Genomic DNA, 25,739 nt, shown 5'->3' with positions numbered 1-25,739 from the left:
CATCTTTAAGGTCACAACTCTTAATCCCTTCAAAGTAGTGTCACTCCCTTATGACTAAACACTCAAATATATGTGCCTATGGGGCCATTCTTACAAACTACCATAAGAGGGCCCATACTAAAGGGTTGCAGCATTAGGAAGGTTGAGAACCACTGCCGTAGAGGACCTAGAGGCAAATGCACAGGCACGTACACCTGGATTGTAACAGAGGTGTAAGAAATATACAGCTTATCAGTAAATTATACTTGCAAAAACTGACACTAACTAAAAATAATGAAATGAGATCCATGTCCATCTTCTTGTACAGAAAATAAATTAAAAGTGACTCAGCCGCTTTAACTCAGGGCCTGACATTAGTAGAGTGAAATGTGGGCAGGCTGCGTCAGGATGCAAATATATGAAAGATGCCTACAATTTGAAAATTCCTCATAACAAAAGAAATTATCAGAGTGAAAAACATAGGCTATGAATATGAAGATGTGTTTGCTATTCATCTTATAAAAGGTTAATATCTAGAATACACGAAGAATTCAAATAAAATATATTAAGTGTTAAGTTAGCCCATGAAATTAACTGAGTTTCCAAAAACAAAACAAAACATACAGGTAGCCAACAAACATTTTAGTGTTTGGTATCCTTATCCATCAGGGAAATGAGAATTACAAGTACTCTGAGATTCCATCATATCAGTAAAAGTGGCTAACATAAAACAGTGAAACAAACGAACAAGAAGAATGGTAATAAATGTTGGCAAGAATGTAGGAAAATAGCAGAATAGCCCAAGAATGTTCTCTAGCTCAGTCGCTAATATTCTTTCCCACTGGAACCTCTTCAGCTGGTTCTCCACAGTCCACATTGTTCTCGGCACTACAGTCTGTCAAGCTTTTATCAGAATTGTCCATTAAGCCATCCTTAGTATTTTCCTAAGCCAAAGTATCAAAAGCTTTCCCATTCCTCCACAAAACACCAGAATCAGGCCTTGTCACTCCTTGGTACCAACTTCTGTCTTAGTCAGTTTACTACTGCTCAGAAAAGACACCGTGCTCAAGGCAACTAATAATAGAAATAGTTTATAGTAGAAGTAGTTTAGTTTTCTCAGTATCAGGGGATTAGATCCTACTGCCATCATGGTGAGAGACATGGCAGCAGGCAGGTAGGTGTGGTGCTGTAGTAATATCTGAGAACATCTTTATCTGCAAGTAGGGATCTCACTTGGAATTGCTTTTGAAACCTCAAAGCCCATCCCCATTGACATTTTCCTCCAACAAACCCATACCTCCTAATCCTTCTGAGAAACTCCACCACCAAGGAAACAAATTTTCAAACATATATGAGTCTATGGGGGAACAATTTCATTCAAGCCATCACAAGGATGACATGTTCAAATTTTGTTTTTCACTGTTTGAAGTATTTATTTATTTATTTATTGATCTTGTCTCAAGTTTATTTGTAAAAACAGCACAGGACACTGGCCATTTGCACATAGTGTGTAGGTAGGTGTGTCACAGCAGTCCATCTGTCTTCACACTGGCAGGAGCCTTTACTATGGGGACCTCACAGGGGCCTGGGCACCTTGGGAGCCTGAGCTGGAACTGAAGCCGGGGCCTTAGCTGGAGCTGTGGCCTCTACCTTGTTGCCTTGGGCTTTGGTTGACAGAGCCTACGACCCTTGGCCATGTAGCTTTGAATCTTCTTCCCAAGCTTGGGGTGAGGGTAAAAGCCAGATGGCCGAGTTTGTGGCTGGGGTCCTTTGGCATCTTGGGCTTGATGGCCTGAGACTTCACAAGGGCCTTGATGGCCTCTACGGGTGCACTCACTGCCTTTGCATTGTTGGCCTGCATCTTCTTCAGGCCTTGTTGTGCTTCTTGGCAAAGCGCATGTTCCTCAGGAACTTGGAGTCAACCCCCTTAAGAGATTCGTATCTTTGTGACTAGGGTTTCTTGATGCCATTTCTGTACCATTTGTGGGACTGGTTCTGTGTGGTGTGGTTCTTGGACTTGGCCATGTCTGCACGGTAAGCCATGGCTCCCGCAGTGCCTAGGACCAGAAGAGAAAGCTTTCTCTTATTTTTATTAATCATTTTATCCGTTTATATTTTAAATGATTATCCCCCTTCCCAGTTACCCCTCCACAACCCCCAAACCCATCCCTTTTTTCCCTCCTCCCTTTTGCCTCTATGACAGTGCTCCTCCACTATCTCACCCACTCCTTCACCACTCTAGCGTTCTCCTATGCAGGGGGAATCAAGCCTCCAAAGGACCAAGGGCCTCCCCTCTCATTGATTTGAGATAAGGTCAGTCTCTGCTACATATGTATCTACATATGTATATATGGTTCCCTCCATGTATACTCTTTGGTTGGTGGTTTAGTCCCTGGAAGCTCTGGGTGGTCCAGTTGATATTGTTCTTTCTATGAGGTCACAATCCCCTTCAGATCCTTCAATCTTTCCCCCAGCTCTTTCATTAGGGTCCCCAGGCTCATTCAGATGGTTGGCTGTTAGAATCTGCATCTGTATTGGTCAGGTGCTGGTAGAACCTCTCAGGGAACAGCCATACCCCAGGCTCCTGTCAGCAAGTGCTTCTTGGCTTGGCATCAGCAATACTATCTGGGTTTGGTGTCTGCAGATGGGATGGATCCCTAGGTGGGGCAGTCTCTGGATGGCCTTTCCTTCGGTCTCTGTTCCATTTTTTTTGTCCCTGTCTTTCCTTTGGACAGGAACATTTCTGGGTTAAAAATTTTGAGATGGGTGGGTGGCCCCATTCCTCAACTAAGGGCCGTGTCTATCTACTGCATATGGTCTCTCTAAGTTCTATCTCCCCTTTGTTGGGTATTTTGGCTATCAAAACAATGGCTTCATGAAATTCGAAGGTAAATGGATGGAACTAGAAAATATCATACTGAGTGAGGTAGCCCAGTCACATAAGACCACACATGGTATACACTCACTCATAAGTGGATATTAGACCCAAAGCTCAGAATGTCCATGACACAATCCACAAACCATATGGAGCTTAAGAAGAAGGAAGGCCAAAGCGAAGACTATTTTCTTAATGATTGATGTCAGAGGGTCCAGATCATTGTGTGTGGTGTCTATATGAAAGCAGGCGGAGGAAGCTATGATGAGCAAGCCAGTAAGCAGCACCCCTCTATAACCTCTGCACCAGCTCCTACCTTCGGGTTTCTGACCCGCTTGAAGTTTCTGCCCTCACTGTTTTGGTGATGATTCATTATATGTAACAATGAGTGAAATAACCTCTTTCCTTTGCAGTTGACTTTGGTCATGGTGATTCGTCACAGCAATAGTAACCTCAAGAGTATCTTCAGTTTTGTTCAATTAACTATTACATATTGGCATACCTTTCTGGAATACAAATTTTATGGTGAATAGTCATTGTGTTTTTGACTTTCAAATTTTGAAACCCTGAGACTCATTAGCATAGTATTTATGGTTATCAGGCGTCCCATATGGAATATAATTTGTTAGAAATAAAGAGAACCAAAAATTCAATTTCTTTGTTTCCAATCGCTTTATTCATTCTGAATATAAATCCATGCTATATTAGAAGCTACTCCTTTTTTGGCCACTCACCTGCAAAAAGGACTGATAGTGGTTTATTAGAGTATAGTATGATGCTTAATGTATTTGTTCCTGTGAAAACAGTACTTGATATGAATATATGTATCTATAATATATATTTTGCAGCCTTAAAATTTGTTAAGTAAATACATATATATATATATAAACTACTTTAATGTAAGAATATATATCCATAAATATATGCCTTGTTAGGGTTTCTTTTGCTATGATGAGACAGCAGGATTAAAAACAACTTGGGGAGGAGAGGATTTATTTCTTAGAACTCTTAGGCCACATTCTTATCACTGAAGGAAGCCAGGGTTGGAACTCAAGGCACGAACCTGGAGGCAAGCACTTAAGCTGCAGCCATAAGGAATGTTATTTAGTGGCTTGCTTCTCATGACTTGTTCAGCCTCCTTTATTACATATACCAGGACCACCTGCCTAGGGGTGACATCACTCCCAGTGGGCTGGGCCTTCTTGCATAAATCGTTAATCAAGAAAATGCCTCACGGTCAAGTCCATGGCTAATTTGCTGGGGGACATTTTCTTAATAGAGGTTCCCTCTTCTCAAAGGACTAACTTGCATTAAGTTGACAAGAAAACTAACTAGGACAATATATTTATCTAAATAGAAGAGCATGACTACAATAAAATATTGATTTGTTACATAGAATTTGAGAGTACAGTAGTGCTTACCAGACTCTGAGTAAGAGAGACATACAGCAGAATTGTTTAACATGTACAAAAATATATTTACATAGTCTGAGCAAGTTTTTATAGTATAGTTAGGTAACTAGAGTAATAATTACTCATATATTTCAAAACATCTAGAAAATAGGATTTAAAATTTTCCTCATTAAAATGATAAGAATATGAAGTGATCCATGTACTAATTACCTTCATTTGCTCATTTTATATGTGTATAAGAGTATCCACTTCATCTGATTATATGTATCTTTCAAACACATGGAGTGACCCATGGCTCTAGCTGCATATGTAGCAGAGAATGGCATCAATCTTAGTCCTGGGAAAGCTCGATGCCCCCATGTAGGGGAATGCCAGGGCAGGGAAGCAGGAGTGGGTGGGTGGGTGATCATCCTTGAAGCAGGGGGAGGTGGGATGGGATAGGGCTTTTCTGGAGGGAAAACCGGGAAAGGGGACAACATGTGAAATGTAAATAAAGAAAATATCCAATAAAAGAGAAGAAAAATATATAAAAATTTAAAAAATGTTGATTTGTTGGTTAGCTCCTGAGGAAATTGTGCTTTTCTACAGTTACAAAGTATTGCTTTATAAAAATGACTTGTATGTGTTAGTGAGTAATCTGTTGGCATGCAAAATAGAAAAAATTGGAATAAAGTATGATTATACCACATCTTCTTAGTAATATTATAATCCTTTGTGTGTGTGTATGTGTGTGTAAATACACACACATACACACACACATATATAATTGAAATGATTGTATATTTACACACATATTTTTCTTTTTTAATGCTAGCCAAAGCTATGATATTGGGAAGATGGGTAAAGATTCTTGTAATATTACTTATAATATTATAAGTTTTTATAGTATAGTTAGGTAACTAGAGTAATAATTACTCATATATTTCAAAACATCTAGAAAATAGGATTTAAAATTTTCCTCATTAAAATGATAAGAATATGAAGTGATCCATGTACTAATTACCTTCATTTGCTCATTTTATATGTGTATAAGAGTATCCACTTCATCTGATTATATGTATCTTTCAAACACATGGAGTGACCCATGGCTCTAGCTGCATATGTAGCAGAGAATGGCATCAATCTTAGTCCTGGGAAAGCTCGATGCCCCCATTATAATAATATAATATTATAATCCTTTGTGTGTGTGTATGTGTGTGTAAATACACACACATACACACACACATATATAATTGAAATGATTGTATATTTACACACATATTTTTCTTTTTTAATGCTAGCCAAAGCTATGATATTGGGAAGATGGGTAAAGATTCTGTTGAGCCAGAAATGCTGGTAAGTATCATTTAATATTAGAGAAGTAGAATGATGAAATACAGTTTATGCTATTATAAAGTTATGTTAGATTACCCCTTATTAGTGAATAGATTATCTATTGGGTACATTATTTAATATTTTAGTGCATTGATTTCCATAAAACTTACATAGCAATATAATAAATATACCTCATAAATTCATAATCTACTTGTGAATTAACACACATGCACACACATACACATAAAGTATTTTGGACAGTGTTTTACTTTGTAAATCATAACTTTTATTATTCCATAGTATAAAGTTTAATGTTTTCCTTAAATCAACAAGATAGAAGATTTCATAGCCTTCCCAAAAAGCACCACCAACTAGGAACCAAATGTGAGAGCTTATAAGGGACAATTTTAAAAAATTTATTCATACAATATGTTCTGATCATGGTTCTCCTCCCTCAATTCCTTTCATATCCCCCCAAACTCCACATCTCTCCCCTCTCTTAAATAGGCAAACAAGTGTCAAAAACACATAGTTACACACATTTGAAATGTAAATAAAAATATCCAATAAAAACACATACATACATACATACATACATACATACATACATACATACATAAAATAATAAAGAAAACACAAAAAATGTGCTTGGACTCGCATTCCCCCAACCTATAAAAACCACAAAATTGGAGACATAGTAGACAAGCAAAAGACCAGTACAACAAACAGTGCCCAAAGCATTGAGAGACAAAAAGTTTACAAATATATCGAGTTCATTTTGTGTTAAGTATCTATTGCTTGTAATGGGACCTACCTTGAGGTTGCTTAATATCCCTAGTGAGACTCCATTGATAAAAATAATTTTTCTTTGCAAGTAGGTGTCAGTTGCAAACAGCATCTTGGTTAGGAGTGAGAGCCCATGATCACTTCCCCAGCTCAGTATTGGGACTCTGACCAGCTTGAATCTGTGTAGGCCCTGTGCAGGCTGTCACCGTCTCAGTAAGTTCCTATGTGCATCAGGCCTGGAAGATACACTTTCCTTGGAGTCATTTATCTGCTCTGGCTGTTCCTCATAGCTCCCTGAACTCTAAGGGGAGGGTTTTGATGAAATCATCTCTCTTTAGAACTGTATGTTTTGAGGTCTCTCACTCTCTGCACTTGGTCCAGTTTTGGGTCTCTGTGATTGTTGGTATCTACTGGAAGGGGAAGCATCTTTGATAATGGCTGAATGAGACTGACCTATGGGTATAGCATAATGTCATTGAGTCGTTTTATTGCTATGTTCCTTAGCATAATAATAGTATTTTGGTTTTCCATTGGCTCATGGTTTCAGGTTCTTGGCCACCTGAGGAATATCAGGCCTGGGTTACATCTTGTGAAGTGAGCCTTTAATTCCAATCAGATAGTGGTTGGTTACGCCAGCAATGTTTGTGTCACTATTGCCCCAGCCTATCTTGCAGGCAGGTCACCATAGTAGATTAAAGTGTATAGTTGGGATTGTGTTTTCCTTTTTCCTCTGGTAGCATGACGGGTACCTTTTAGTACCATGAATAGTAGTTATGAGGGGTGGAGGCTCTAGGTAAGTACCTACTTGTCTTTTCCATGTTCAATGAGTTGTGTAGATAGTCTCTTTAGCAGTAGGGCCTTATATCGTCAGTTTGTGGATAACAACCTTGGAAATAAGCCTTGAAAATAGCCTAGGTCCCTTTGGCCAACAACTCAACTAGACGTAATCCATTCCTGGCATAGGGGACTTGGAAGTTAACTGGTTAATTTTAGTATTTAATAAAATGTGGCTGTAATTATTACATGCCATAGCATAGAGGAATTTAAAATATTTATATCCATTAGGATACCAAATGTAACAAGGTATCTATCAAACAATTCTCCTTTCATCTTACCTACTACAGCCACTACTGTATTTTCTGTCTCTATGAATTTTAGTCTAATTAACATTCACAAGCACAACCAAATGTCATTTGTCTTTGTGAATGGCCTTTTTTTAAAAAAACATATTGTCTTTATAGTTCATTCTATGTGATAGTATGTGTCAATATTTACCCTTTAAAGAATATATCATTGTAATCACTTTTGCTGTTTTTAAAATATAAAACTAGTGGCTGCATTTTATTATTTCCACATACTGCTTTGTTAAAATTCTCAGAGCCATGGTTCTGATGTTCTTGAACTTTTTGTATATATTTTACATATAAATATATTAATTATACCTGAATTAAAATTTAAAAGATATAATTAAAAACCAGTAATGCCAGTGAAATAATTAGGGTAAATAAGTCTCTGTACCAATTAATACACATTTCTCTCAAGGGGGGGGATAAACCCCCAATATTCTGACTTTTATTGTAGATTATCCTGGGCTGTTCTTGAGTTATGTATAAATGGAATTATCCAATATGGACTAGTTGATGTCTGGCTCCTTTTTTAAAACATAGATTCTGAGATTTATTTATTCTCCTCTGTTTCTGAAAAATGAACACTTTGGCTATAATGCAATAGCTACAATATTTCTTAGAGAGTTCATATTTTCTCCATACATTTCTCTATGGGAGCTTACAAACTCTTATAGAGTTGTTTTACAGTAGTTATAGTATTACTTTTTATATATCTCATTTGATTCATCTTAGTGTTTAATTTAAAAATTAAGAGAAATGATAATAGAGACATCATCATTCCTCTGGATCTGGAGGGGACTAATATGCTTGACATTTAAACCAAGTCAATAGAGCATCTTTACCTTGTCCTACTATCTTTATATTATACTTAGAGAGACACACATGTATTGCTATAGAACCTCTTTTTAAAAAAATTTTTTTTGTTATATATTTCTTTACTTACATTTCAAAGGTTATTCCCCTTCCCGGTGGTTTTCTGTACATAAGCCCCCATTCCCTCCCCTCTTACTCCCCCCCATATGCTTATTCCCCCTATACATCCCCCTTATTGCCCTCCCCCATATTCCCCTGCACTGGGGGTCCAACCTTGGCAGGACCAAGGTCTTCCCCTTCCACTGGTGCCCCAACAAGGCTATTCTCTGCTACATATGCAGTCGGAGCCCTGGGTCAGTCCATGTATAGTCTTTCCGTAGTGGTTTAGTCCCTGGAAGCTCTGGTTGGTTGGCATTGTTGTTTTTATGTGGTTGCAAGCCCCTTCAACTCTTTCAATACTCCCTCTAATTCCCCCAAAGGGGGTCCTATTCTCAGTTCAGTGATTTGCTGCTAGCATTGACCTCTGTATTGGACATGCTCTGGATGTGTCTCTCAGGAGAGATCTATATCCGGTCCCTTTCAGCATGCACTTTTTAGCTTCATCAACTTTATTTAGTTTTGGTGGCTGTATATATATGGGCCACATGTGGTTCAGGCTCTGAATGGCCATTCCTTGAGTCACTACTCTAAACTTTGCTTCCATATCCCCTCCTATGGATATTATTTTCCCTTTTTAAGAAGGAGTGGGAGCATCCGCATTTTGGTCATCCTTCTTCTTGAGCTTCCTGTGGTCTGTAGATTGCATCTTGGGTTATTTGAGCTTTTTGAACCTCTTATTTTTAACATTTGAACCTCTTATTTTTAACATTTGTTTCTTATTAACATTTTGGTTAATATTTACATATTAATTCTATATCTAAATATATCTCTCTATATATCTAAATTCCTGGTTCAGAGCCTCTTGTTTTCACTTTGTGAATCCTATCTATGAGGCCTATATGTACTGAAATCTTTCACTACACTAGTTAACCCTGTTGCTTCTCTATGGACCTTTATACATACTGAAGGTATCACTTATTTACCCCAATTATTTCACTGGCATTACCTTTTTTATATAATTAAATATAATAATATAACATGTTTGGATTCATTCTATTCCCCACTTCAATTCTTCCCATAAATCTGTAAACACATTCCCAGTCCCTGTGTGAATGTTGTCATGACTAGAGACAGTGACTTACTTAAATGATACTTCACTCATTTTATAATGCAGTTGATTTGAGTTTTAAATTGGGGATGATAAAGTATTTTAATAGTAAGATTCTAAAAAGAAAATAAATTTTGTTAAGTTGGGCACAGTGGTATTTGCACCCAAAAAGTTCCTGGAGAGCTCTAGGCCAGCAGAAACTGTAGTGTGAGACCTTGTCTCAGAAAACTTTATTTATAAAAAGCAACTAAACAAGCAAACACCCCAAAGAAACAAACAAAAAACTCTACCACCAAAATAAAAAACACATAAAAGAAGGAAAGCAATTATTTTAACAGTTATATTAAATTTAAACAAGGCACAAGCATGACCAATACTATCATTTCTTAGACAATGTTTGGTATAAACTAGCACAATGAGTCCTGTTTTGAGAATATATGGTTGTATACAGACAGTGCTATTACAAAAAGATAACTTAGGTTCGAGATGATACCGTCATTGTGTAAGTGCTAGCCAGCTGTTGTAGTTCATTCCTTAGCGAGAAGCTTTTCTTTGTCGTTTACTACAGGCGAAAGGTCTGCGGCTACTTGCCACTATTTATTTGAACTGTGATGACGAAGCATATTATAACAAGGCCCTCATTGCTGTAATTGTCGCTAACAAGGTAGGAGACTTTTACTCTTTAATGCTAACTTAAATTTTTTAAAGTTTTAATTCACAGTTTGAAATTCAGTTTAGACATTCACTTCAGTATGCCTCTTGAAAAAACACAACAAACTGTTGCACTCTACTACATAAAGGTAAAGTAAAATATTTTAAGTAACTTTACCGTTTTGTTTTGAGCTGCATTCATAGCTGTCCTCAGTTGCATGTGCTTATACCCCATCGAGTATAGGTTGGGAGAACCTTCCTCAGATAATCAACCTAAGAAGAGGAACCGTTTAATAAGTCTTATCGTTGACTGTGGACACCCAGTCTGTTGTTTTTGGGCATGTGACAGGGTGTACATGGAACCATGTGATAAAGGAGACCTCCTCACCTAATGGCACTTGGGAAGCCAAAGAAGAGAGGAGGAGAGGAGGAATGTAGGAGAGGGAGAAGAAGAGAGACAGAGCTTGTGTTAGAGGCACCAAAGCCCTAGTATGTCCTTCAGTAGTATTGCTCTCCCTGCTTTCCTCTTACAGGTTCATCACCTCTAAATTGCTGTATCAGCTGGGGAACACTCTACTACATGGGCTTTTGTTAGACATTTCAGATCCAAATTATAGGACTATACATACATCCTTTATATACATGGTTGTGCGTATGTATATTACATGGTATATGTTACACTAGAAAAATGTTTACAGTACTTTTGAAGTTGTGGGCAATCAGATAATGTGACTACATGAAGTCCCAAGTTAGACTGAGCTTCAAAGGAAACAGAGTGGAAAGATACAGTACTAGAAATCTAAACACAGTAATAAATCAGAGTTAAAGTTGACTATTTTAGATTATTCTCTGTATTTGTATCTCTCTCCCTCCCTCCCTCCCTCTCTCTCTCTCTCTCTCTCTCTCTCTGTCTGTCTCTCTCTGTCACACACACACACATTCGTTTTTGCTTTCTTTAATATTTCATTAAGTTATCATACAATGACTAGCTATAAGTAGTTACAGAGTATGGATCCAGTGTTTATATACAAACTGATTGTCATTGCAGAGGGAAGAGTTCTGTTCTGTGGACCAAGGCCACACGATTTTTTAATAGCTTCCACTCTCTACAGTTGTCTTAGGGCTAGCTAACAATAACCTGGAAATATCAGGCAACATTGTTATTAGCAGTAGACATAAAAGCTATGTTCAATAGAAATGATAATAAATTTTGTGTTTTTCTAACATCGTTTCAAAAGGATGCTTATTAAAACATGCATACAAGTAACATTGTGCAGTTACATATATATTTATATAACAACAATTAGTGAAAAAAGAAGCCATGAATTTTAAAGAAAGCAAGGAGGTGTATATAGGAGCTTTGGGAAAGAGGAGGGAAGGGAGAAATTTTGTAGAAAATAAATCTAACTGATGTTTAAGGTTTTCCTTAGAGTATGGTGTGAGCTTTGCCACTTAAATATTTACATTGCCATTAAATGTTTGCCAGTCCATGGACATGTTTTGCATGCTCCTTTCTTTGTATTATTTTATTGAGATTGAATAAAGTGTCAGAAAATATCCTTAGGGGATAGAACAGATATTATTATATGATTTATATGATGTTTTGTAATTTCGATTTCTTTTTATTCTGAGTCATCATGCAAAGGTTGAACAAAACAGGCAATTACTTGAAAATTGGATTTTACATTCCAGAGTTATAATATCATTGTGATTTCTTTGTTTAAAATAGGAGCATTTAGATCCAGCTGGGCTTTTCTTAAAGATGCGGATCCTCATAAAAGGGAAAGCATTCAATGAAGAACTCCTTGAAGGTATAACTTCTCTGTGTAAAGAGCATACAATTTTGAAATATCAGCACAAAGTAATTTTGTAATTTACTAACAATAGCTATAATTTGGTGGTTGTTGAGGAGAAAACCGATCAATAGTAAAGGAATTATCAACTAGGAAGAAAGAAAGAGGAAAGAATGGGGGCAAAATTAAAAGGTGCTTATAAAAAGAAACTGAATCAAAGCAATCAGCTTCATTTAGCTTAGCAGAGAATTACAGCTGCTCAACCTTTATGAAATGTTCTATGACCGTGAACAAAGAATTCTTGTTTTGGAGGGGTAGTGGGGAAAGGATGGCTAGTTTATTGAGGGACTTAGAGATGGGCATGGGGGTTGAGGAAGTACCATGGAGAACAATTAGATCTGTGTTCTCAGGCTGAGATTCTTGGCCTCCTCCACAGTGGCCCAAAGAGAAAAACTATCCATTGAATGAAACTGTCTAATGATGCATTTCTAAATAATTGTATAAACATTGGTACTTGTTTTTCAATTATTATTAAGGGTGTAGGATATACAAGGAAATAAATATACAGATATATAGCTGTGTGTCGTTTGACAAGTGCCTTAATTTTTTTTGTGTTTCAGTTTATTTTCAAAAGAGATGCAATAATAATAATAATAATAATAATAATACCTTGTGATGTTTGAAAAATCCTATGATAAAATGCATATAATAAGCATTTACCACATATATCCTGTATAGCTTAGGCTGTCCTTGAATTCAGTAAGTGGCTGAAGATGGACTTGAACTTCTGATTCTCTTGCTTTCATTTCCCAAATTCTGGGCTTGTAGATCCACAATTACTGGATATTTTAGTCATCTTTAAGACCTTGATTATTTGAACTACATAAAATTATGTGTTAGTATAATTATTGGTTATATAATAAATTATTTTAAAAAATTACAACAGTAATTGATAACATAAATAAATCGTTAGTATAGTTACTACTTTACATGCAACAAATTAAGGTTCAGAAAAATGAAATAACTTGCCTATGGCTGCACAGGTGGAAACTGATGTATCACTTACATCTGACTTGAGATTGCAAGCTCTTTTTCAGGTGTTCTTAGCATAGGGTATTTCCAGGTTGATTTCAGAAAGTTTGTACCTTGCAGTCTATGTAAAGATTTCCATGTCACTGCCCTTTCTGGTATTGAGTATTAAGGCATTATAAAAAGATTTTGGTGAAGTATCAGATAAATATGGTATATACCAAATTTTAATATGAATATTTTGAATGGAAAATTATTGCAAATAGTTAAACTTTCTATAAATAAAGTTGATATGTTTAACTCATGTTCATTTTTTCTTTGTTCTTTGTATGATTAATATGCTTTTCTTTGTTAGCTGCTAAGGAAGTGCTGTATCTTGCTATGCCTTTGGAGTTCTGTCTGAGCATTATTCAATTCCTGATAGATAATAAAAGGTATGGAAAATTGATTTTTTTCCTTTCTACGATGAATAACTTTTTTTATGATTTTATGAACATATTGAATCTTTATATATTCATGTTTATTCTTACAAGACATATTACTGTACTGATCTGTATAGCACTGCTTCCCAAGTCACTTAAAATAGTAAAGTTATTTTTGAAGTTAATATTAATTTTTTAAAAGGAATGACAAAAAAATCTATTCAATGGTTTTATAAAGTAAGAATTCATTCGCATTTTGGTCATCCTTCTTGAGTTTCATGTGTTCTGTGTATCTAGGGTAATTCGAGCATTTGGGCTAATATCCAAATGCTTCACTCCTTCTTTAAAAGGGGAACAAGAATACCCTTGGCAGGGAATAGGGAGGCAAAGTTTAGAACAGAGACTGAAGGAACACCCATTCAGAGCCTGCCCCACATGTGGCCCATACATATACAGCCACCAAACTAGATAAGATGGATGAAGCAAAGAAGTGCAGGCCGACAGGAACCATCTGAGAGACACAGCCAGAATACAGCAAATACAGAGGCGAATGCCAGCAGCAAACCACTGAACTGAGAACAGGACCCCCGTTGAAGGAATCAGAGAAAGAACTGGAAGAGCTTGAAGGGGCTCGAGACCCCATATGAACAACAATGCCAAGCAACCAGAGCTTCCAGGGACTAAGCCACTACCTAAAGACTATACATGGACTGACCCTGGACTCTGACCTCATAGGTAGCAATGAATATCCTAGTAAGAGCACCAGTGGAAGGGGAAGCCCTGGGTCCTGCTAAGACTGAACCCCCAGTGAATGTGATTGTTGGGGGGAGGGCGGCAATGGGGGGAGGATGGATAGGGGAACACCCATAGAGAAGGGGAGGGGGAGGGATTAGGGGGATGTTGGTCTGGAAACCGGGAAGGGGAATAACAATCGAAATGTAAATAAGAAATACTCAAGTTAATAAAGATGGAAAAAAAAAAGAATTCAAGGCGCTGGGCTAAGATGTTGGCAGCGGCAGCTATGGAGGTAGGTCCGGAGCAGCAAGGTTCCAATGGGCCAGTGAGTGAAGCAATGTTACCAATGAGCACAGCAGTAAGCTTAGAGCTGTGTATATTCCTATTGATGAAGTTCCTCTCCATAAAATCTGATTCAGAGGGAGGAAGACCAAGTTATCCTTCTTTTTATCTTGGTTGCCAGCAATCTACTCATAACGTTTGTCATTGAGCTGTGATTCACATTGAGCCAAATGTCTGTTGACAGCATTGAGATTCATGAAAGTAGCCTGCTGTGATTCAAGCAAGTGTGTGACATGGGCATCATCTGTCCTTTTTATAAGAGCACAGTAGGAGGAAGGCAGAATGAAAACCTGGTCATTACTGGCAACAAGCAGTGCATTGTTTGTCAGCAAACAAGGGACAACAAAGCTCGGTGTAGACAAGAACAAAACCTCGATCATGTAGTTTTCTACCTCAGGGCACAAAATATCTCATTCAGCACAGAATCGGAAACTTATGCGTTTATTTCATCTGCCAAATGGACTGAAAAGTTGGAATGTTCAGAAACTATCACTGAAAGGAGTACCAGCAGAGCTACCAGTGATTTAAATATCAAAGTTGAAAACAGCATCATCTCAACTGAGATAGGCCACTCATCTGCCCAGTTCCTTCAGCACTGACCAGTCAGAGAAAGAGGGTGGTCCCAGACAGCCAGCGTCCAAACACTCTAGAATATTCATTCCTACCAGCATCTCAGCTTGATCTTTTTTTTTCTTTATTAACTTGAGTATTTCTTATTTACATTTCGATTGTTATTCCCCTTCCCGGTTTCCAGACCAACATCCCCCTAATCCCTCCCCCTCCCCTTCTCTATGGGTGTTCCCCTATCCATCCTCCCCCCATTGCCGCCCTCCCCCCAACAATCACATTCACTGGGGGTTCAGTCTTAGCAGGACCCAGGGCTTCCCCTTCCACTGGTGCTCTTACTAGGATATTCATTGCTACCTATGAGGTCAGAGTCCAGGGTCAGTCCATGTATAGTCTTTAGGTAGTGGCTTAGTCCCTGGAAGCTCTGGTTGCTTGGCATTGTTGTTCATATGGGGTCTCGAGCCCCTTCATCAGCTTGACCTTTTTAAGAACATATGTGAACTGTGTTTTTTCAGAGTTTGGGATAACTTGTAGTTATTTTCACTGGGGAGAACTAATGTATCTATTATGTACTCTCCATATTTAAAGGCTTTTGAGTACCTAGATTCTGATATGCCCTGAGTTGCACTAATTTTCAAATGACATGAGAAATTAATAAAATTAAAATTACTAAGTCTTTTAGAAAAAAAATTTGAGTTAAGCTACATTAACCTGCATGCCAGAGTAATATAAAGCAGGAAGAAGTGAGTAGGTGTGGTTTTACAGCTTATATTTCTTTGGATTTCTTTTCATGGTATAATTAATGTCTAAAGAGTCTTTTAAAGTTTTTAGAGACATTTTACTGGTTGACAAGCTTCAGCATCATCAGAATCAATGTGGAATAACCACTTGAAAAGATGCAAGTATCATTAGCCACCAAACCAAAACCGCAATGTGAAGTCAGTCACTGGGATGGCAATAATAATAATAATAATAATAATAATAATAATAATAATAATAATAATTAGCATGTAGTGACCAACATGTATATAGGTATTAACTCTGTTAATGCTGCTGTTTGAAATGTGAAATGGAGCATCTGCCTTGGAAAACAGGTAGTTCCTCAATAAGTTAATCATATAACATTACGTTACCTAGAGTAAAGTTAGCTCTTTGTCTTTATAATAAAGTATTTGTTACAGACTCCTTATTAAGAAAAAGTGTGCCTTTACCTCACAGTTTGTCTAGTTTTGTAGGATCAGATTATGCCGTTGGCATGACCTCAGTTTTGGTGAGGGTCCTCTTGACTATATCATGTCATGGTGGATGGCAGTGATGTGAGCATGTGTGGTTGCTAGTGATCATCTCTCAGAAAGGGATTGAAGGATCACATTAGGCTTTCCTAATTACTGTCCCCAAAACTCTTTTCAGGAAAACAGCATTTCCTTGAAAGGACAACATACCCCTAAATGACCTAAGTACCTCCCAATAGATGCTGCTTTTACAGGTTCCATCCTGTGCCTTCCTTGGGATTTGCATTGTTGTGATAAAACACCATGGTCATCTTAAAGCTCATAGTTCATCATCCAGGGAAGAAAGGCAGGAACCTGGAGGCAGAAGCCATGGAGAGTGCTGTTTACTGGTTTGTTTCCCATGGCTTTCTGGGGTTGCTTTCTTATAGCCTAGGTGTAGGCACCACCCACGGTCTTAAGTTAGGCTTTTCCAGTTCAAGTATTAAACAAGAAAATGTACCACAAGCTTGCCTATTGGCTAGTCTGATGCAGGCACTTTTTCAACTAAGGTTCTGTCTTTCAGAATGACTCTAGCTTCTGTCAAATTGACATAACTATAGTCAGCACAGTTTCTCAACACTGCTACTTGGGGGACTGAGCCATCAACAAACAAACCTTTTAGGGTACAAGCCATAGCACCTAGTAATTCTACCCACTGGCACAGTTATTCCCACTGGAAATGGCAATGCTACTTGACACAGTTCTCACAAAACCAAGACAAATTGCTGCAATCGCTGTCCTTCTGTCTATAACTTTTGGGTTTGGGTCTCTGCGTGTTGCATTCTTAGGAACTTTCTACATTATGATTAATTTTACGTTTTCTCCTGAGAAAAATTATGTCTGAGTCTTTTTAGAAAAATTCTAAAATTCACTTTATCTGGCCATTTTATTTGGAAGTCTTCCTTATGCCCTGGAGATCATTAAGCACAGATAAGAACACAGCTAGATGCGGCCAATTCTCTAGGAATCTTCTTGGGGCATCTGCTCCTGAACAAACTTGCAGGGCAAGCAGAGACAATTGACAAACTCTGACAAACTCAGGCCAGAAGAATAGGTTACAGATTCAAGGTCTCTTTTTATTATAGGCTTAGAGGACTCTAAAAATGTAGTTTAAAAATAGGGGGTCATACAGGATATACTCCTGAAGGAATAAAACTCAGTAAGATAGATAGACTAAAATAGATTTTTCCTACTTTATAGTGTAGATGATGAAACATATAATAAAAGGAGTTAAGTATTAATATTTGCTATTTATAAAAAGACTAGTTCAGATATTTTCTGTTTGTCTGGATTGCTTTTAAACAGCAAACATTGCCAGCCTGAAAATAGGCTGTCATATAATAAATGTGTTTGCTCTAGAGGTGACATTCTTTAGATTTTTTAAATTGGAGTTATAGGGCTAATAATAATAAGAATAAACTGTTCTGTTTGTATTTTCTTATTGTAACTGGACTCATAACCCTGAACATGTAATGAGAAGTCGAACATATATTCTATACCACTTGAATAGTCATTAGTCTGCCTCTAGTCAGTGAAGCTTGTATAAATAAAGAAGCACCTGGCTGTCAGTTAGAAGAGCAGAAATGCCCTGGTTGCTACATAGAGCCATAGAAGCAGCCTGATTGCTAGTCAGTGAACTACAAGATTCCCTTGACCATCATGCCTGGCTCACTCCCTTTCTTTGCAAATTCCTTATTCCCTTTAAAGGGCCGCACTGTCAGATAAAACTCTGACTCTCCTCTCTATATAGGGGGAGGTTCCCTGGAAAAGCCCCAGAAACCCACACTCATTATAAGCAAATATTTGTGATAAGATGAAATATCAAAAAAGTTTTGTAGTTTTCTAATTGCAAAAGATGTTGAACATATTAAAATATATTTCTTAGCCACTTGGGATTTCATCTTCAGAGAACTCCTTGTTAAGTTTTATACCCTAGTTTAAATTAGGTTATTTGTTACAAACTAACCCTTAAGTAGATGTTAAGATTTTCCCCTCCAGTCTGAAGGCTGCTGCTTTGCTCCAATAATGATGTCCTTTGCTGTAAGATTTTTACCCTCATGAGGTCCTATAACTGTTGATTTTAATACCTGAGTTGAAGAAGTCTTTCTATGTGCTCATGAGTTCAAGTCTATTCTATACTTTCTTTTCTACCATATTCAGGGTATCTGGTCTCATGTTGAGACCATTGATCCATTTGGGGTTTGAGTTTGACCAACAATGTTTGTTGAAAATGTTTTTTTAAAAACGTGTATTTTTTTTTACTTCCTTTCAAAAATTAGTGTCTGTAGGTACGTGAAATTATGTGTTGGTCTATAATTCTATTCCACTGGTCAATGTGTTTGTTTTTATGCTAGTGCCATGCTGTTTTTTTTTTTTTTTTGGTTCTTTTTTTCGGAGCTGGGGACCGAACTCAGGGCCTTGTGCTTGCTAGGCAAGTACTCTACCACTGAGCTAAATCCCCAACCCTGCCATGCTGTTTTTATTTCTATAGCTTTGCAGTATAATTTCAAGTTTGGGATAGTAATACCTGCAACACCTTTTTTATTGTTCAGGATTGTTTTGGCTATAATTTTTTGTGTTTCCATATGAAGTTGAAGATTACTTTTATCAATTTCTGGGAATAATTGTGTTGTAATTTTGATTAGTAGTGTGCTGAATCTGTAGCTTGTGGTAAGATAGTGATTTTTGTAATATCAATGCTACTGATTCATGAGCATGGTAGTATTTACATATTCTAGTATCATTTTCAACTTCATTTTTCAGTGTTTTAGTTTTTTATATGTGTCTTTTCATTTCCTTGTTAGGACTATTCCAAGGTATTTTGCTTTCTATTGTAAAATGCACTGTTTCTCTGATTTCTTTCTCATTCTATTTTTCTTTTGTGCATAGGAAAGCTACTAATTTTTGACTGTTAATTTTGTATCCTCCTATATTTCTCAAAGTATTTACCAGCTATAGAAGTTTCTGGTGGAATCTTTAAGGTATTTTAGGTATTGAATCATACTGTTTATAAATAAGTATACTTTGACTTTTTCTTTTCCTGGTTTATTTTCCATTTTATTTTTATTACTTTTATTTTTTACAGTCCAGCCATTGCCCTCCTCCCAGTCCACCCTCCAACAACTCCTCATCCCATTATTCCTCCCCCTTGTCACCAAGAGTATGTCTTCGCCTCCCCCCCCCCCCCCCCGTCCCTGCCAGGCCTCCCCACTCCCTAGGGCCTCAAGGCTCTCAAGGGTTAGGGCACATCTTCTTCCACCAAGGCCAGACCCAGCAGTCCTCTGTTGTATATGTGTCAGGGGCCTCATCTCAGCTGGTGTATGCTGCCTGGTTGGTAGCTCAGTGCCTGAGAGATCTCAGGGGTCCAGTTGAGACTGCTGGTCCTCCTACAGGGTTTCCCTCCTCCTCAGCTTCCTCCAGCTTTTCCCTAATTCAACCACAGGGGTCAGCAGTTTCTGTCCATTGGTTGGGTGTAAATATCTGCATCTGACTCTTTCAGATGCTTGTTGGGCCTCTCAGAGGACAAGCAAGCTAGGCTCCTGTCTGTAAGCATTCCATAGCCTCAGTAATAGTGTCAGGCCTTGGAGCCTCCTCTTGGGATGGATCCCAATTTGGGCCTGTCACTGGACCGCTTTTCCTTCTGTCTCTTCAGTCTTGTCCCTGCAGTTCTTTCAGACAGGAACAATTCTGAGTCAGAGTTTTTGACTGTAGGATGGCAACCCCATCCCTCCACTTGATGCCCTGTCTTTCTGTTAGAGGTGGAAGTTCCCTCTCCCCACTGTAGGGCATTTCATCTAAGGCCCCTCCCCTGAGCTTTTCTTACCTTCCAGGTCTCTGGTACATTCCAGAGGGTCCCACCCCACCTCCTACTCCCCGAGGTTGCATATTTCTATTCATTCTGCTGGCCCTCAGGGCTTCTCTCCTGTCTCCCTCCCCCAATATCTGATCATGTTCCCCTTTCCCCCCCTCCCCTCTCCTACCCAAGTATTTCCTCTCTGCCTACTTCAGTTAGTTGTTTTATTGCTCTAGCTTCAAGCACTATATTGAATGGGTATGGCAAGAGTAAACATCCTTGTCTTGTTCCCAATTTAATGGAAATACTTTGACTTTTTCTCCATTTTGAATAATGTTGGCTGTTTGTAAATAAGTATACTTTGGGTTGTTATAGATTGACTATATTATACTGAGAAATTTCCTTCATATCCCTAGTGTCTCTAGAAATTTTATCATGAGGAGATAATGGATTTTGTCAAAGATCTTTTTTGCATCTAAGAAGATAATCATGTACTTTTCTTTCTTTTAGTCTGTGTGATAAATTATGTTTATTCATTTATGTTTGTTGAACCATTTCTACATCCCTTGGGTGAAGCAACCTAGTCATGATAGATAATCTTTTTGATTTGCAATCTTTTAAAATTTGATTTGCAAGTATGTTCTTGAAAAATTTTGCATCTATGTAATTTTCTTTTTGGGGGAGGTCTTTGTGTGATTTTGGTACCAAGTTGATACTCTCTTCATAAAAATAATTTCGAAATGTTCCTTCAATTTCTATTTTGCAGAATAATATGAAAAATGTTGACATTTGTTCTTCTTTGAAAGTCTGGTGGAATTCTGAACTCAATATATTGGCCCTGGACTTATTTTGGTTGGGAAATTTTTAATTACTGCCTCTATTTCAGTAGGGGTTATGAGTCTATTTAAATTACTTATTTTATCTTGATTTATCTTTGGTAGGCCATATATGTCAAGAAATTCATCAAGAATTTCTTTTAGATTTTTAGTTCATCGGAATATAGACAATTTAAAGGCATAGTTAATTAAAATAGAGTTATATCACTTTAATCCTTGCCTTTACTCTTTTCATCTACTCCCATGGACTTTTCCTTCAAACCCCCATACCCTCCACAGCCTCTTTAGCTTTGATTATTCTTTATTCTTGTTATATGCATACGTTTCAATGCACACATATATAAAAACAGCTGAGTCTGTTTTTGTTGCTTGGATGAAAATGGATTTAAGGGCTGATAACCAATTCAGGGGCTTATGGTGGTTTGAAAGAAAATGGCCCCCAATAGGTTCATAGGGAATGTCACTATTAGGAGGTATCACTTTGTTGGAGGAAGTGTGTCACTGTGGAGGCAGGCCTTGAGATCTTCTGTGCTCAAGCTAGACCTAATATGGAACACTGTCAACTTCCAGTGCCTGTGGATCAAGATGTAGAACTCTGAACTCCTTCTCCAGCACCATGTGTGAATGAACACTGCCATGCTTCCCACCATGATGATGATGGACTGAACCTCTGAACCTATAAGCCAGCCCCAATTAAATGTTGTCCTTTATAAGAATTGCCATGGTCATGGTGTCTCTTCACGCAACAGAAACCTTAATTAAGACATGGCTCATTCCTGGAAATGGCTAATTTTCCCTCTCCCAGCAGTCATAAGTTATTACCAATAGTTTAGTGGTGGGACTCTGTAAATTCATCCCCATGCAAGTATGTCTATTGATACTGCCATTGTTTCAGTCTTAGTTATGTAGTCATGTCTAGGAAAGACTTTATCAGTAGACTTCCTAGTATTCCGGCTATTAAATTTTTATTTACTTTTCTGCAAATTTATCCAAGATATAGATACTGTAACTGTGATATAGATGTATGCACTGACCCCACGTGATCAGATTTGCTGTGATCGTCTCCATCTGTTATAAAGTGAAGATTCTTTGACGGATGGTGGTATCTATACTTATCTGTGGGTAGAGTTACATTTAGAATATAGACTAGAGAAAGGACTGTGGTAACTATGGAGATTTGCAACCCCATAGGAAGAGCAACAATATCAACCAACCAGACACCCCAGAGCTCCCAGGGACTAAACCACCATCCAAAGAGTACACATGGAGTGACCCATGGCTCCAGCCACATATGTAGCAGAGGATGGCCTTGTTGGGCATCAATGGGAGGAAAAGCCCTTGGTCCTGTGATGGCTCAGTGTCCCAATGTAGGGGAATGTCAGGATGGGGATGTGGGAGGTAGTGGGTAGGTGGGAGGAAGTGGAAGGATGGGTGATGGAGCACCATCATAGAAGCATTGGGAGGGGAAAGGGGATAACATTTGAAATGTATATGAAGAAAATATTCAATAAAAAAGAATAATATTGATCTAACAAAATGGTGGTGTAGACTTGTTTCTAAGGTCCACAGCCTTACTAGCTCTGAGAAATTGGCTTTGTTTTTAGTACCAGGCATGGTTTTCTTTCTATTGAGTAGACCCTAAGTACAATTAGATAGCTTTTAGTTGCACAAACTGTAACTTACTGTACCAGTACAGATAGTTTGCCATGTTGGTCAGTGTTGTGGTTCATGTGTGTTTGGACTGGGTAAGACTACTATATTTCCCTTATTTCTTGGGAGCTTGCATAGTATTTTCTGTTACCTTTAAACTAAGCCACAGAGAAAGCTTTTAGGTTAGATCCAGCTGGAATCATACTAAGTCCTGTGTCCAAACTGTACTTACTGTCTTTAGCTTAACTTCAACTCTGGGAGGCAAGCAAGGGTTACATCAATAATCTATATTGTTTTGGGAATCACTTGGATTACCCTGGCCATACATTTGAAAAGAGGTTTGTAGAAGTAGCTTTTATTTGCCTGATGTAATTGTTGTTTTAGAGGCTTATTGCTGAATAAGTTCCCAGTTTCTAGTTCTTTCTGTACTCTGGCTAGTTGGTTCAACTCAGCTGTTCTGGCTCAGAAACCTGTCCATGCTAGCTGAGTCAATGGCTTCTCTAGCTTCCCACTGAATTGCTCTCCTTGGTCTCAGACTCACTCTGGTATTTGTTCTAATCTTTCTGGCTCCATATTTTCTGGCTTCAACTGCCTCTGCTGAACTCACTCTGCTGAACTCTGCCTACACTGCATGAACTCACAAATGAAGTTAACTCCACTGCACTATGCTCAATGAACTGACTATCTCTCTCTTTCACTGCTCTTAGGTAGACTTTTTCCTGTCCTCATCATGTATTGACATTTAATAATATTGAAATACAGGCATAGTGGCTCATGTATTCCCAGAACTTGAGAGAGAGATAGGAGGATTTCTGTGAGTTTAAAGCTAGCCTTGGCTACATAGTAAGTTCAGGGCAAGCTTGAGCTACAGAGTGAGACCTTGTCTTTGAAAGACAAATGAACAAGCAAAATAATAAGAAAATGTTGAGCTGGCAGTATGTTTCAACAGCTAATTGTGCCTAGTTGACGACCTGAAGGAGAGAACCCATTCCCAATTCTCTGACCTCACATGCATTCCCTGACATGGGTGCACTTCTCTCTCTCTCTCTCTCTCTCTCTCTCTCTCTCTCTCTCTCTCTCTCTCTCTCTCTCTCCCCCTCCCTCCCTCCCTCCCTCCCCCTCCCCCCACCCCACAAATAAAAACTGAATTGTTACTATAATGAAACAATTACTGGCAGATAGGCATTTAATGGCATTAACTAAGTTTGTTTTGGCTCACATTGAAATTATTTTAATCCTATTGATCAAAAACAAGTTTTATTTACACTGCTTAAAATTATGTCTTCTTGGGCAGAGATTCTGTTGGGTTTTGCTTTCTGAAGATCATCGCTGATCATTTTAAGTTGCCAGAACATAGAAAGAGAATTCTGTTGTTCTACATTGACATGCTTTTACAAGTGGACCAAGATGTGATTGCTGAAGAGAAGATTAAAGAAATACTTATAGGTGAGTAAGGTTCTGCATTTCTGAAAGTTGTTAATTCCTTATTATTTTAAGATACATGTCAGAGAAATGTCAAAATTCTCAGGTCAACAGTTTTTCCCCATCCCCCACTTTTAAAGGTTTTCTACAACAGTGTGACCATCTAGAGGTCACAACTTTAGTATGCTATAATGAACAACTAAGCGAAAATGACAAAACACCTTTAAAATAAAGACAAACCTCTGGGCTTAAAGCCTACCTGTAGCAGAGAATTGTGAGATTTATAAGCCCAAGGTCATGTTTCTGATTTGACTTCAGGTTATCTGGGTGCCTTCGGGCAAGTCAGTATGGACGCTGGCTTTTGCAGCTGTAAAGTGAATATCAGGAACCAAAGCCTTGCTTTTAGAGCTTTTCAGTGGGAGCATTATTTTGTGATGCAGTCTTACATAAACTCTACCCAGACAAAACAGATTTGATTTTCTGTAGTTAAAGCCACCTCTGCTCGGCATTGCCCTACTCCTCCACTCTGCACAGCCTCCGTAACTTACAGTGTGCAGATAATATAAGCACTGTCTTGGAAAATTCTCTTCCTGACCTCATCTGAAGTGATAGTCACTAAATGTTAGGAGGGAGATTTGTTCTGAATGGTGGCATTTAAGGCAATGTGTTGCTTCTATGATATTGTACTGCATTGCTTAAATTTGTATTGTGTGCATCACATTTTCATAAAAACAGACATTAGTAGTTTCCAGAAGTAAATCATGCGATATTAAGAGCTTTTTGAATTCTATTTCAAACTTGAAACTATATTTTTCTAACGACACCCAGATTTTCATTCTCCAGGTTTTTATTAAGAATTCAATTTCTTTTTGAATCCCTTTTTGATAATCTTGGTTATCTGGTTTCCTGGCCCTTGGCTTTTTAATGATATCATAATACAAATAGAAAAGTTCTACAAGAAAATATATAGCTAACCTGACTACATGGCAGGAAAACCTGCAAATTTTTTTTTTTGAGGTTATTCTTCGGAAATACTATGTAGATACAGAAATAAAAGAATTAGGAAATAATGTATAGGTAGATAGATAGAAGAGAAAATCTCTCTGTCTGTCTGTCTGTCTCTCTTTGTCTGTCTCTGTCTCTCTCTGTCTCTGTCTCTCTCTCTCTGTGGTGTGTGTGTGTGTGTGTGTGTGTGTGTGTGTGTGTGTGTGTGTGTGTGTGTGAGTGTTGGAGGCTAGAGCATGACCTCGGGTGTCATTCCTCAAAAGCTACTTATGGTTTGATATAAGATCTCACTGAGACTTGGGACTTACTAATTCTGCTAGAGTGGCTCACTAAGCCCTGGGTTTGCTAATTCAATTACACTCCTAAACTCTAAGGATTCTCCTTCTCTAGTTCCCCAGTGCATGCGCATTACAAGTGCATGCCACTACACTTGGCTGTTTATGTGAATGGAGTTCAAACTCGGGTCCTCCTGCTTGCAAGGCACAACTAGCTGACCACTTTACCAACTGAGCTATCTCTTCAACCTTATACAAGTAATACATTTCAGAAACAGCATCTTTCTGTGCTTCTCAATCTATCCTTATGTGAATCTGCTGCCTCAGCTTCTCAACTAATGGAAGCTACAAGCGTTTTCCCTGTTGCAATAAAGTGATAGTACAATAAAGTGCAACTGTTTGCTGATGTTGACCTTCAATGGCCAACAAAGGTTA

General features: G+C 38.1%; 1 protein-coding gene, 1 long non-coding RNA gene and 1 pseudogene across 2 annotated transcripts in view; 2 read left to right on the top strand and 1 right to left on the bottom strand.

Annotated features, from left to right (window-relative positions):
• The window catches only part of Tex11 (testis expressed 11), a 263,533-nt gene that overhangs the window by 101,957 nt on the left and 135,837 nt on the right, over nt 1–25,739 (top strand). Inside the window, exons 10-14 of the mRNA XM_008773302.4 lie at nt 5,547–5,601; nt 10,082–10,177; nt 11,894–11,975; nt 13,342–13,420; nt 23,897–24,048. Of these exons, the coding sequence (XP_008771524.1) occupies nt 5,547–5,601; nt 10,082–10,177; nt 11,894–11,975; nt 13,342–13,420; nt 23,897–24,048 (464 nt within the window). The remainder of the gene's footprint in view (nt 1–5,546; nt 5,602–10,081; nt 10,178–11,893; nt 11,976–13,341; nt 13,421–23,896; nt 24,049–25,739) is intronic.
• On the bottom strand, nt 1,411–2,372 carry LOC134484076 (uncharacterized). The gene is made up of 2 exons (XR_010061424.1): nt 2,202–2,372; nt 1,411–2,036 (listed from the first exon to the last, which is right to left on the bottom strand). It is a non-coding gene; the product is annotated as an uncharacterized LOC134484076 (long non-coding RNA).
• On the top strand, nt 14,412–15,156 carry Sgcb-ps1 (sarcoglycan, beta, pseudogene 1; annotated as a pseudogene).

This window comes from Rattus norvegicus, chromosome X, assembly GCF_036323735.1.
Source record: "Rattus norvegicus strain BN/NHsdMcwi chromosome X, GRCr8, whole genome shotgun sequence".
Taxonomy (NCBI): Eukaryota; Metazoa; Chordata; class Mammalia; order Rodentia; family Muridae; genus Rattus; species Rattus norvegicus.
The sequence above is the reverse complement of the archived record's forward strand: the minus strand, read 5'-3'. Positions and strand labels throughout refer to the sequence as shown.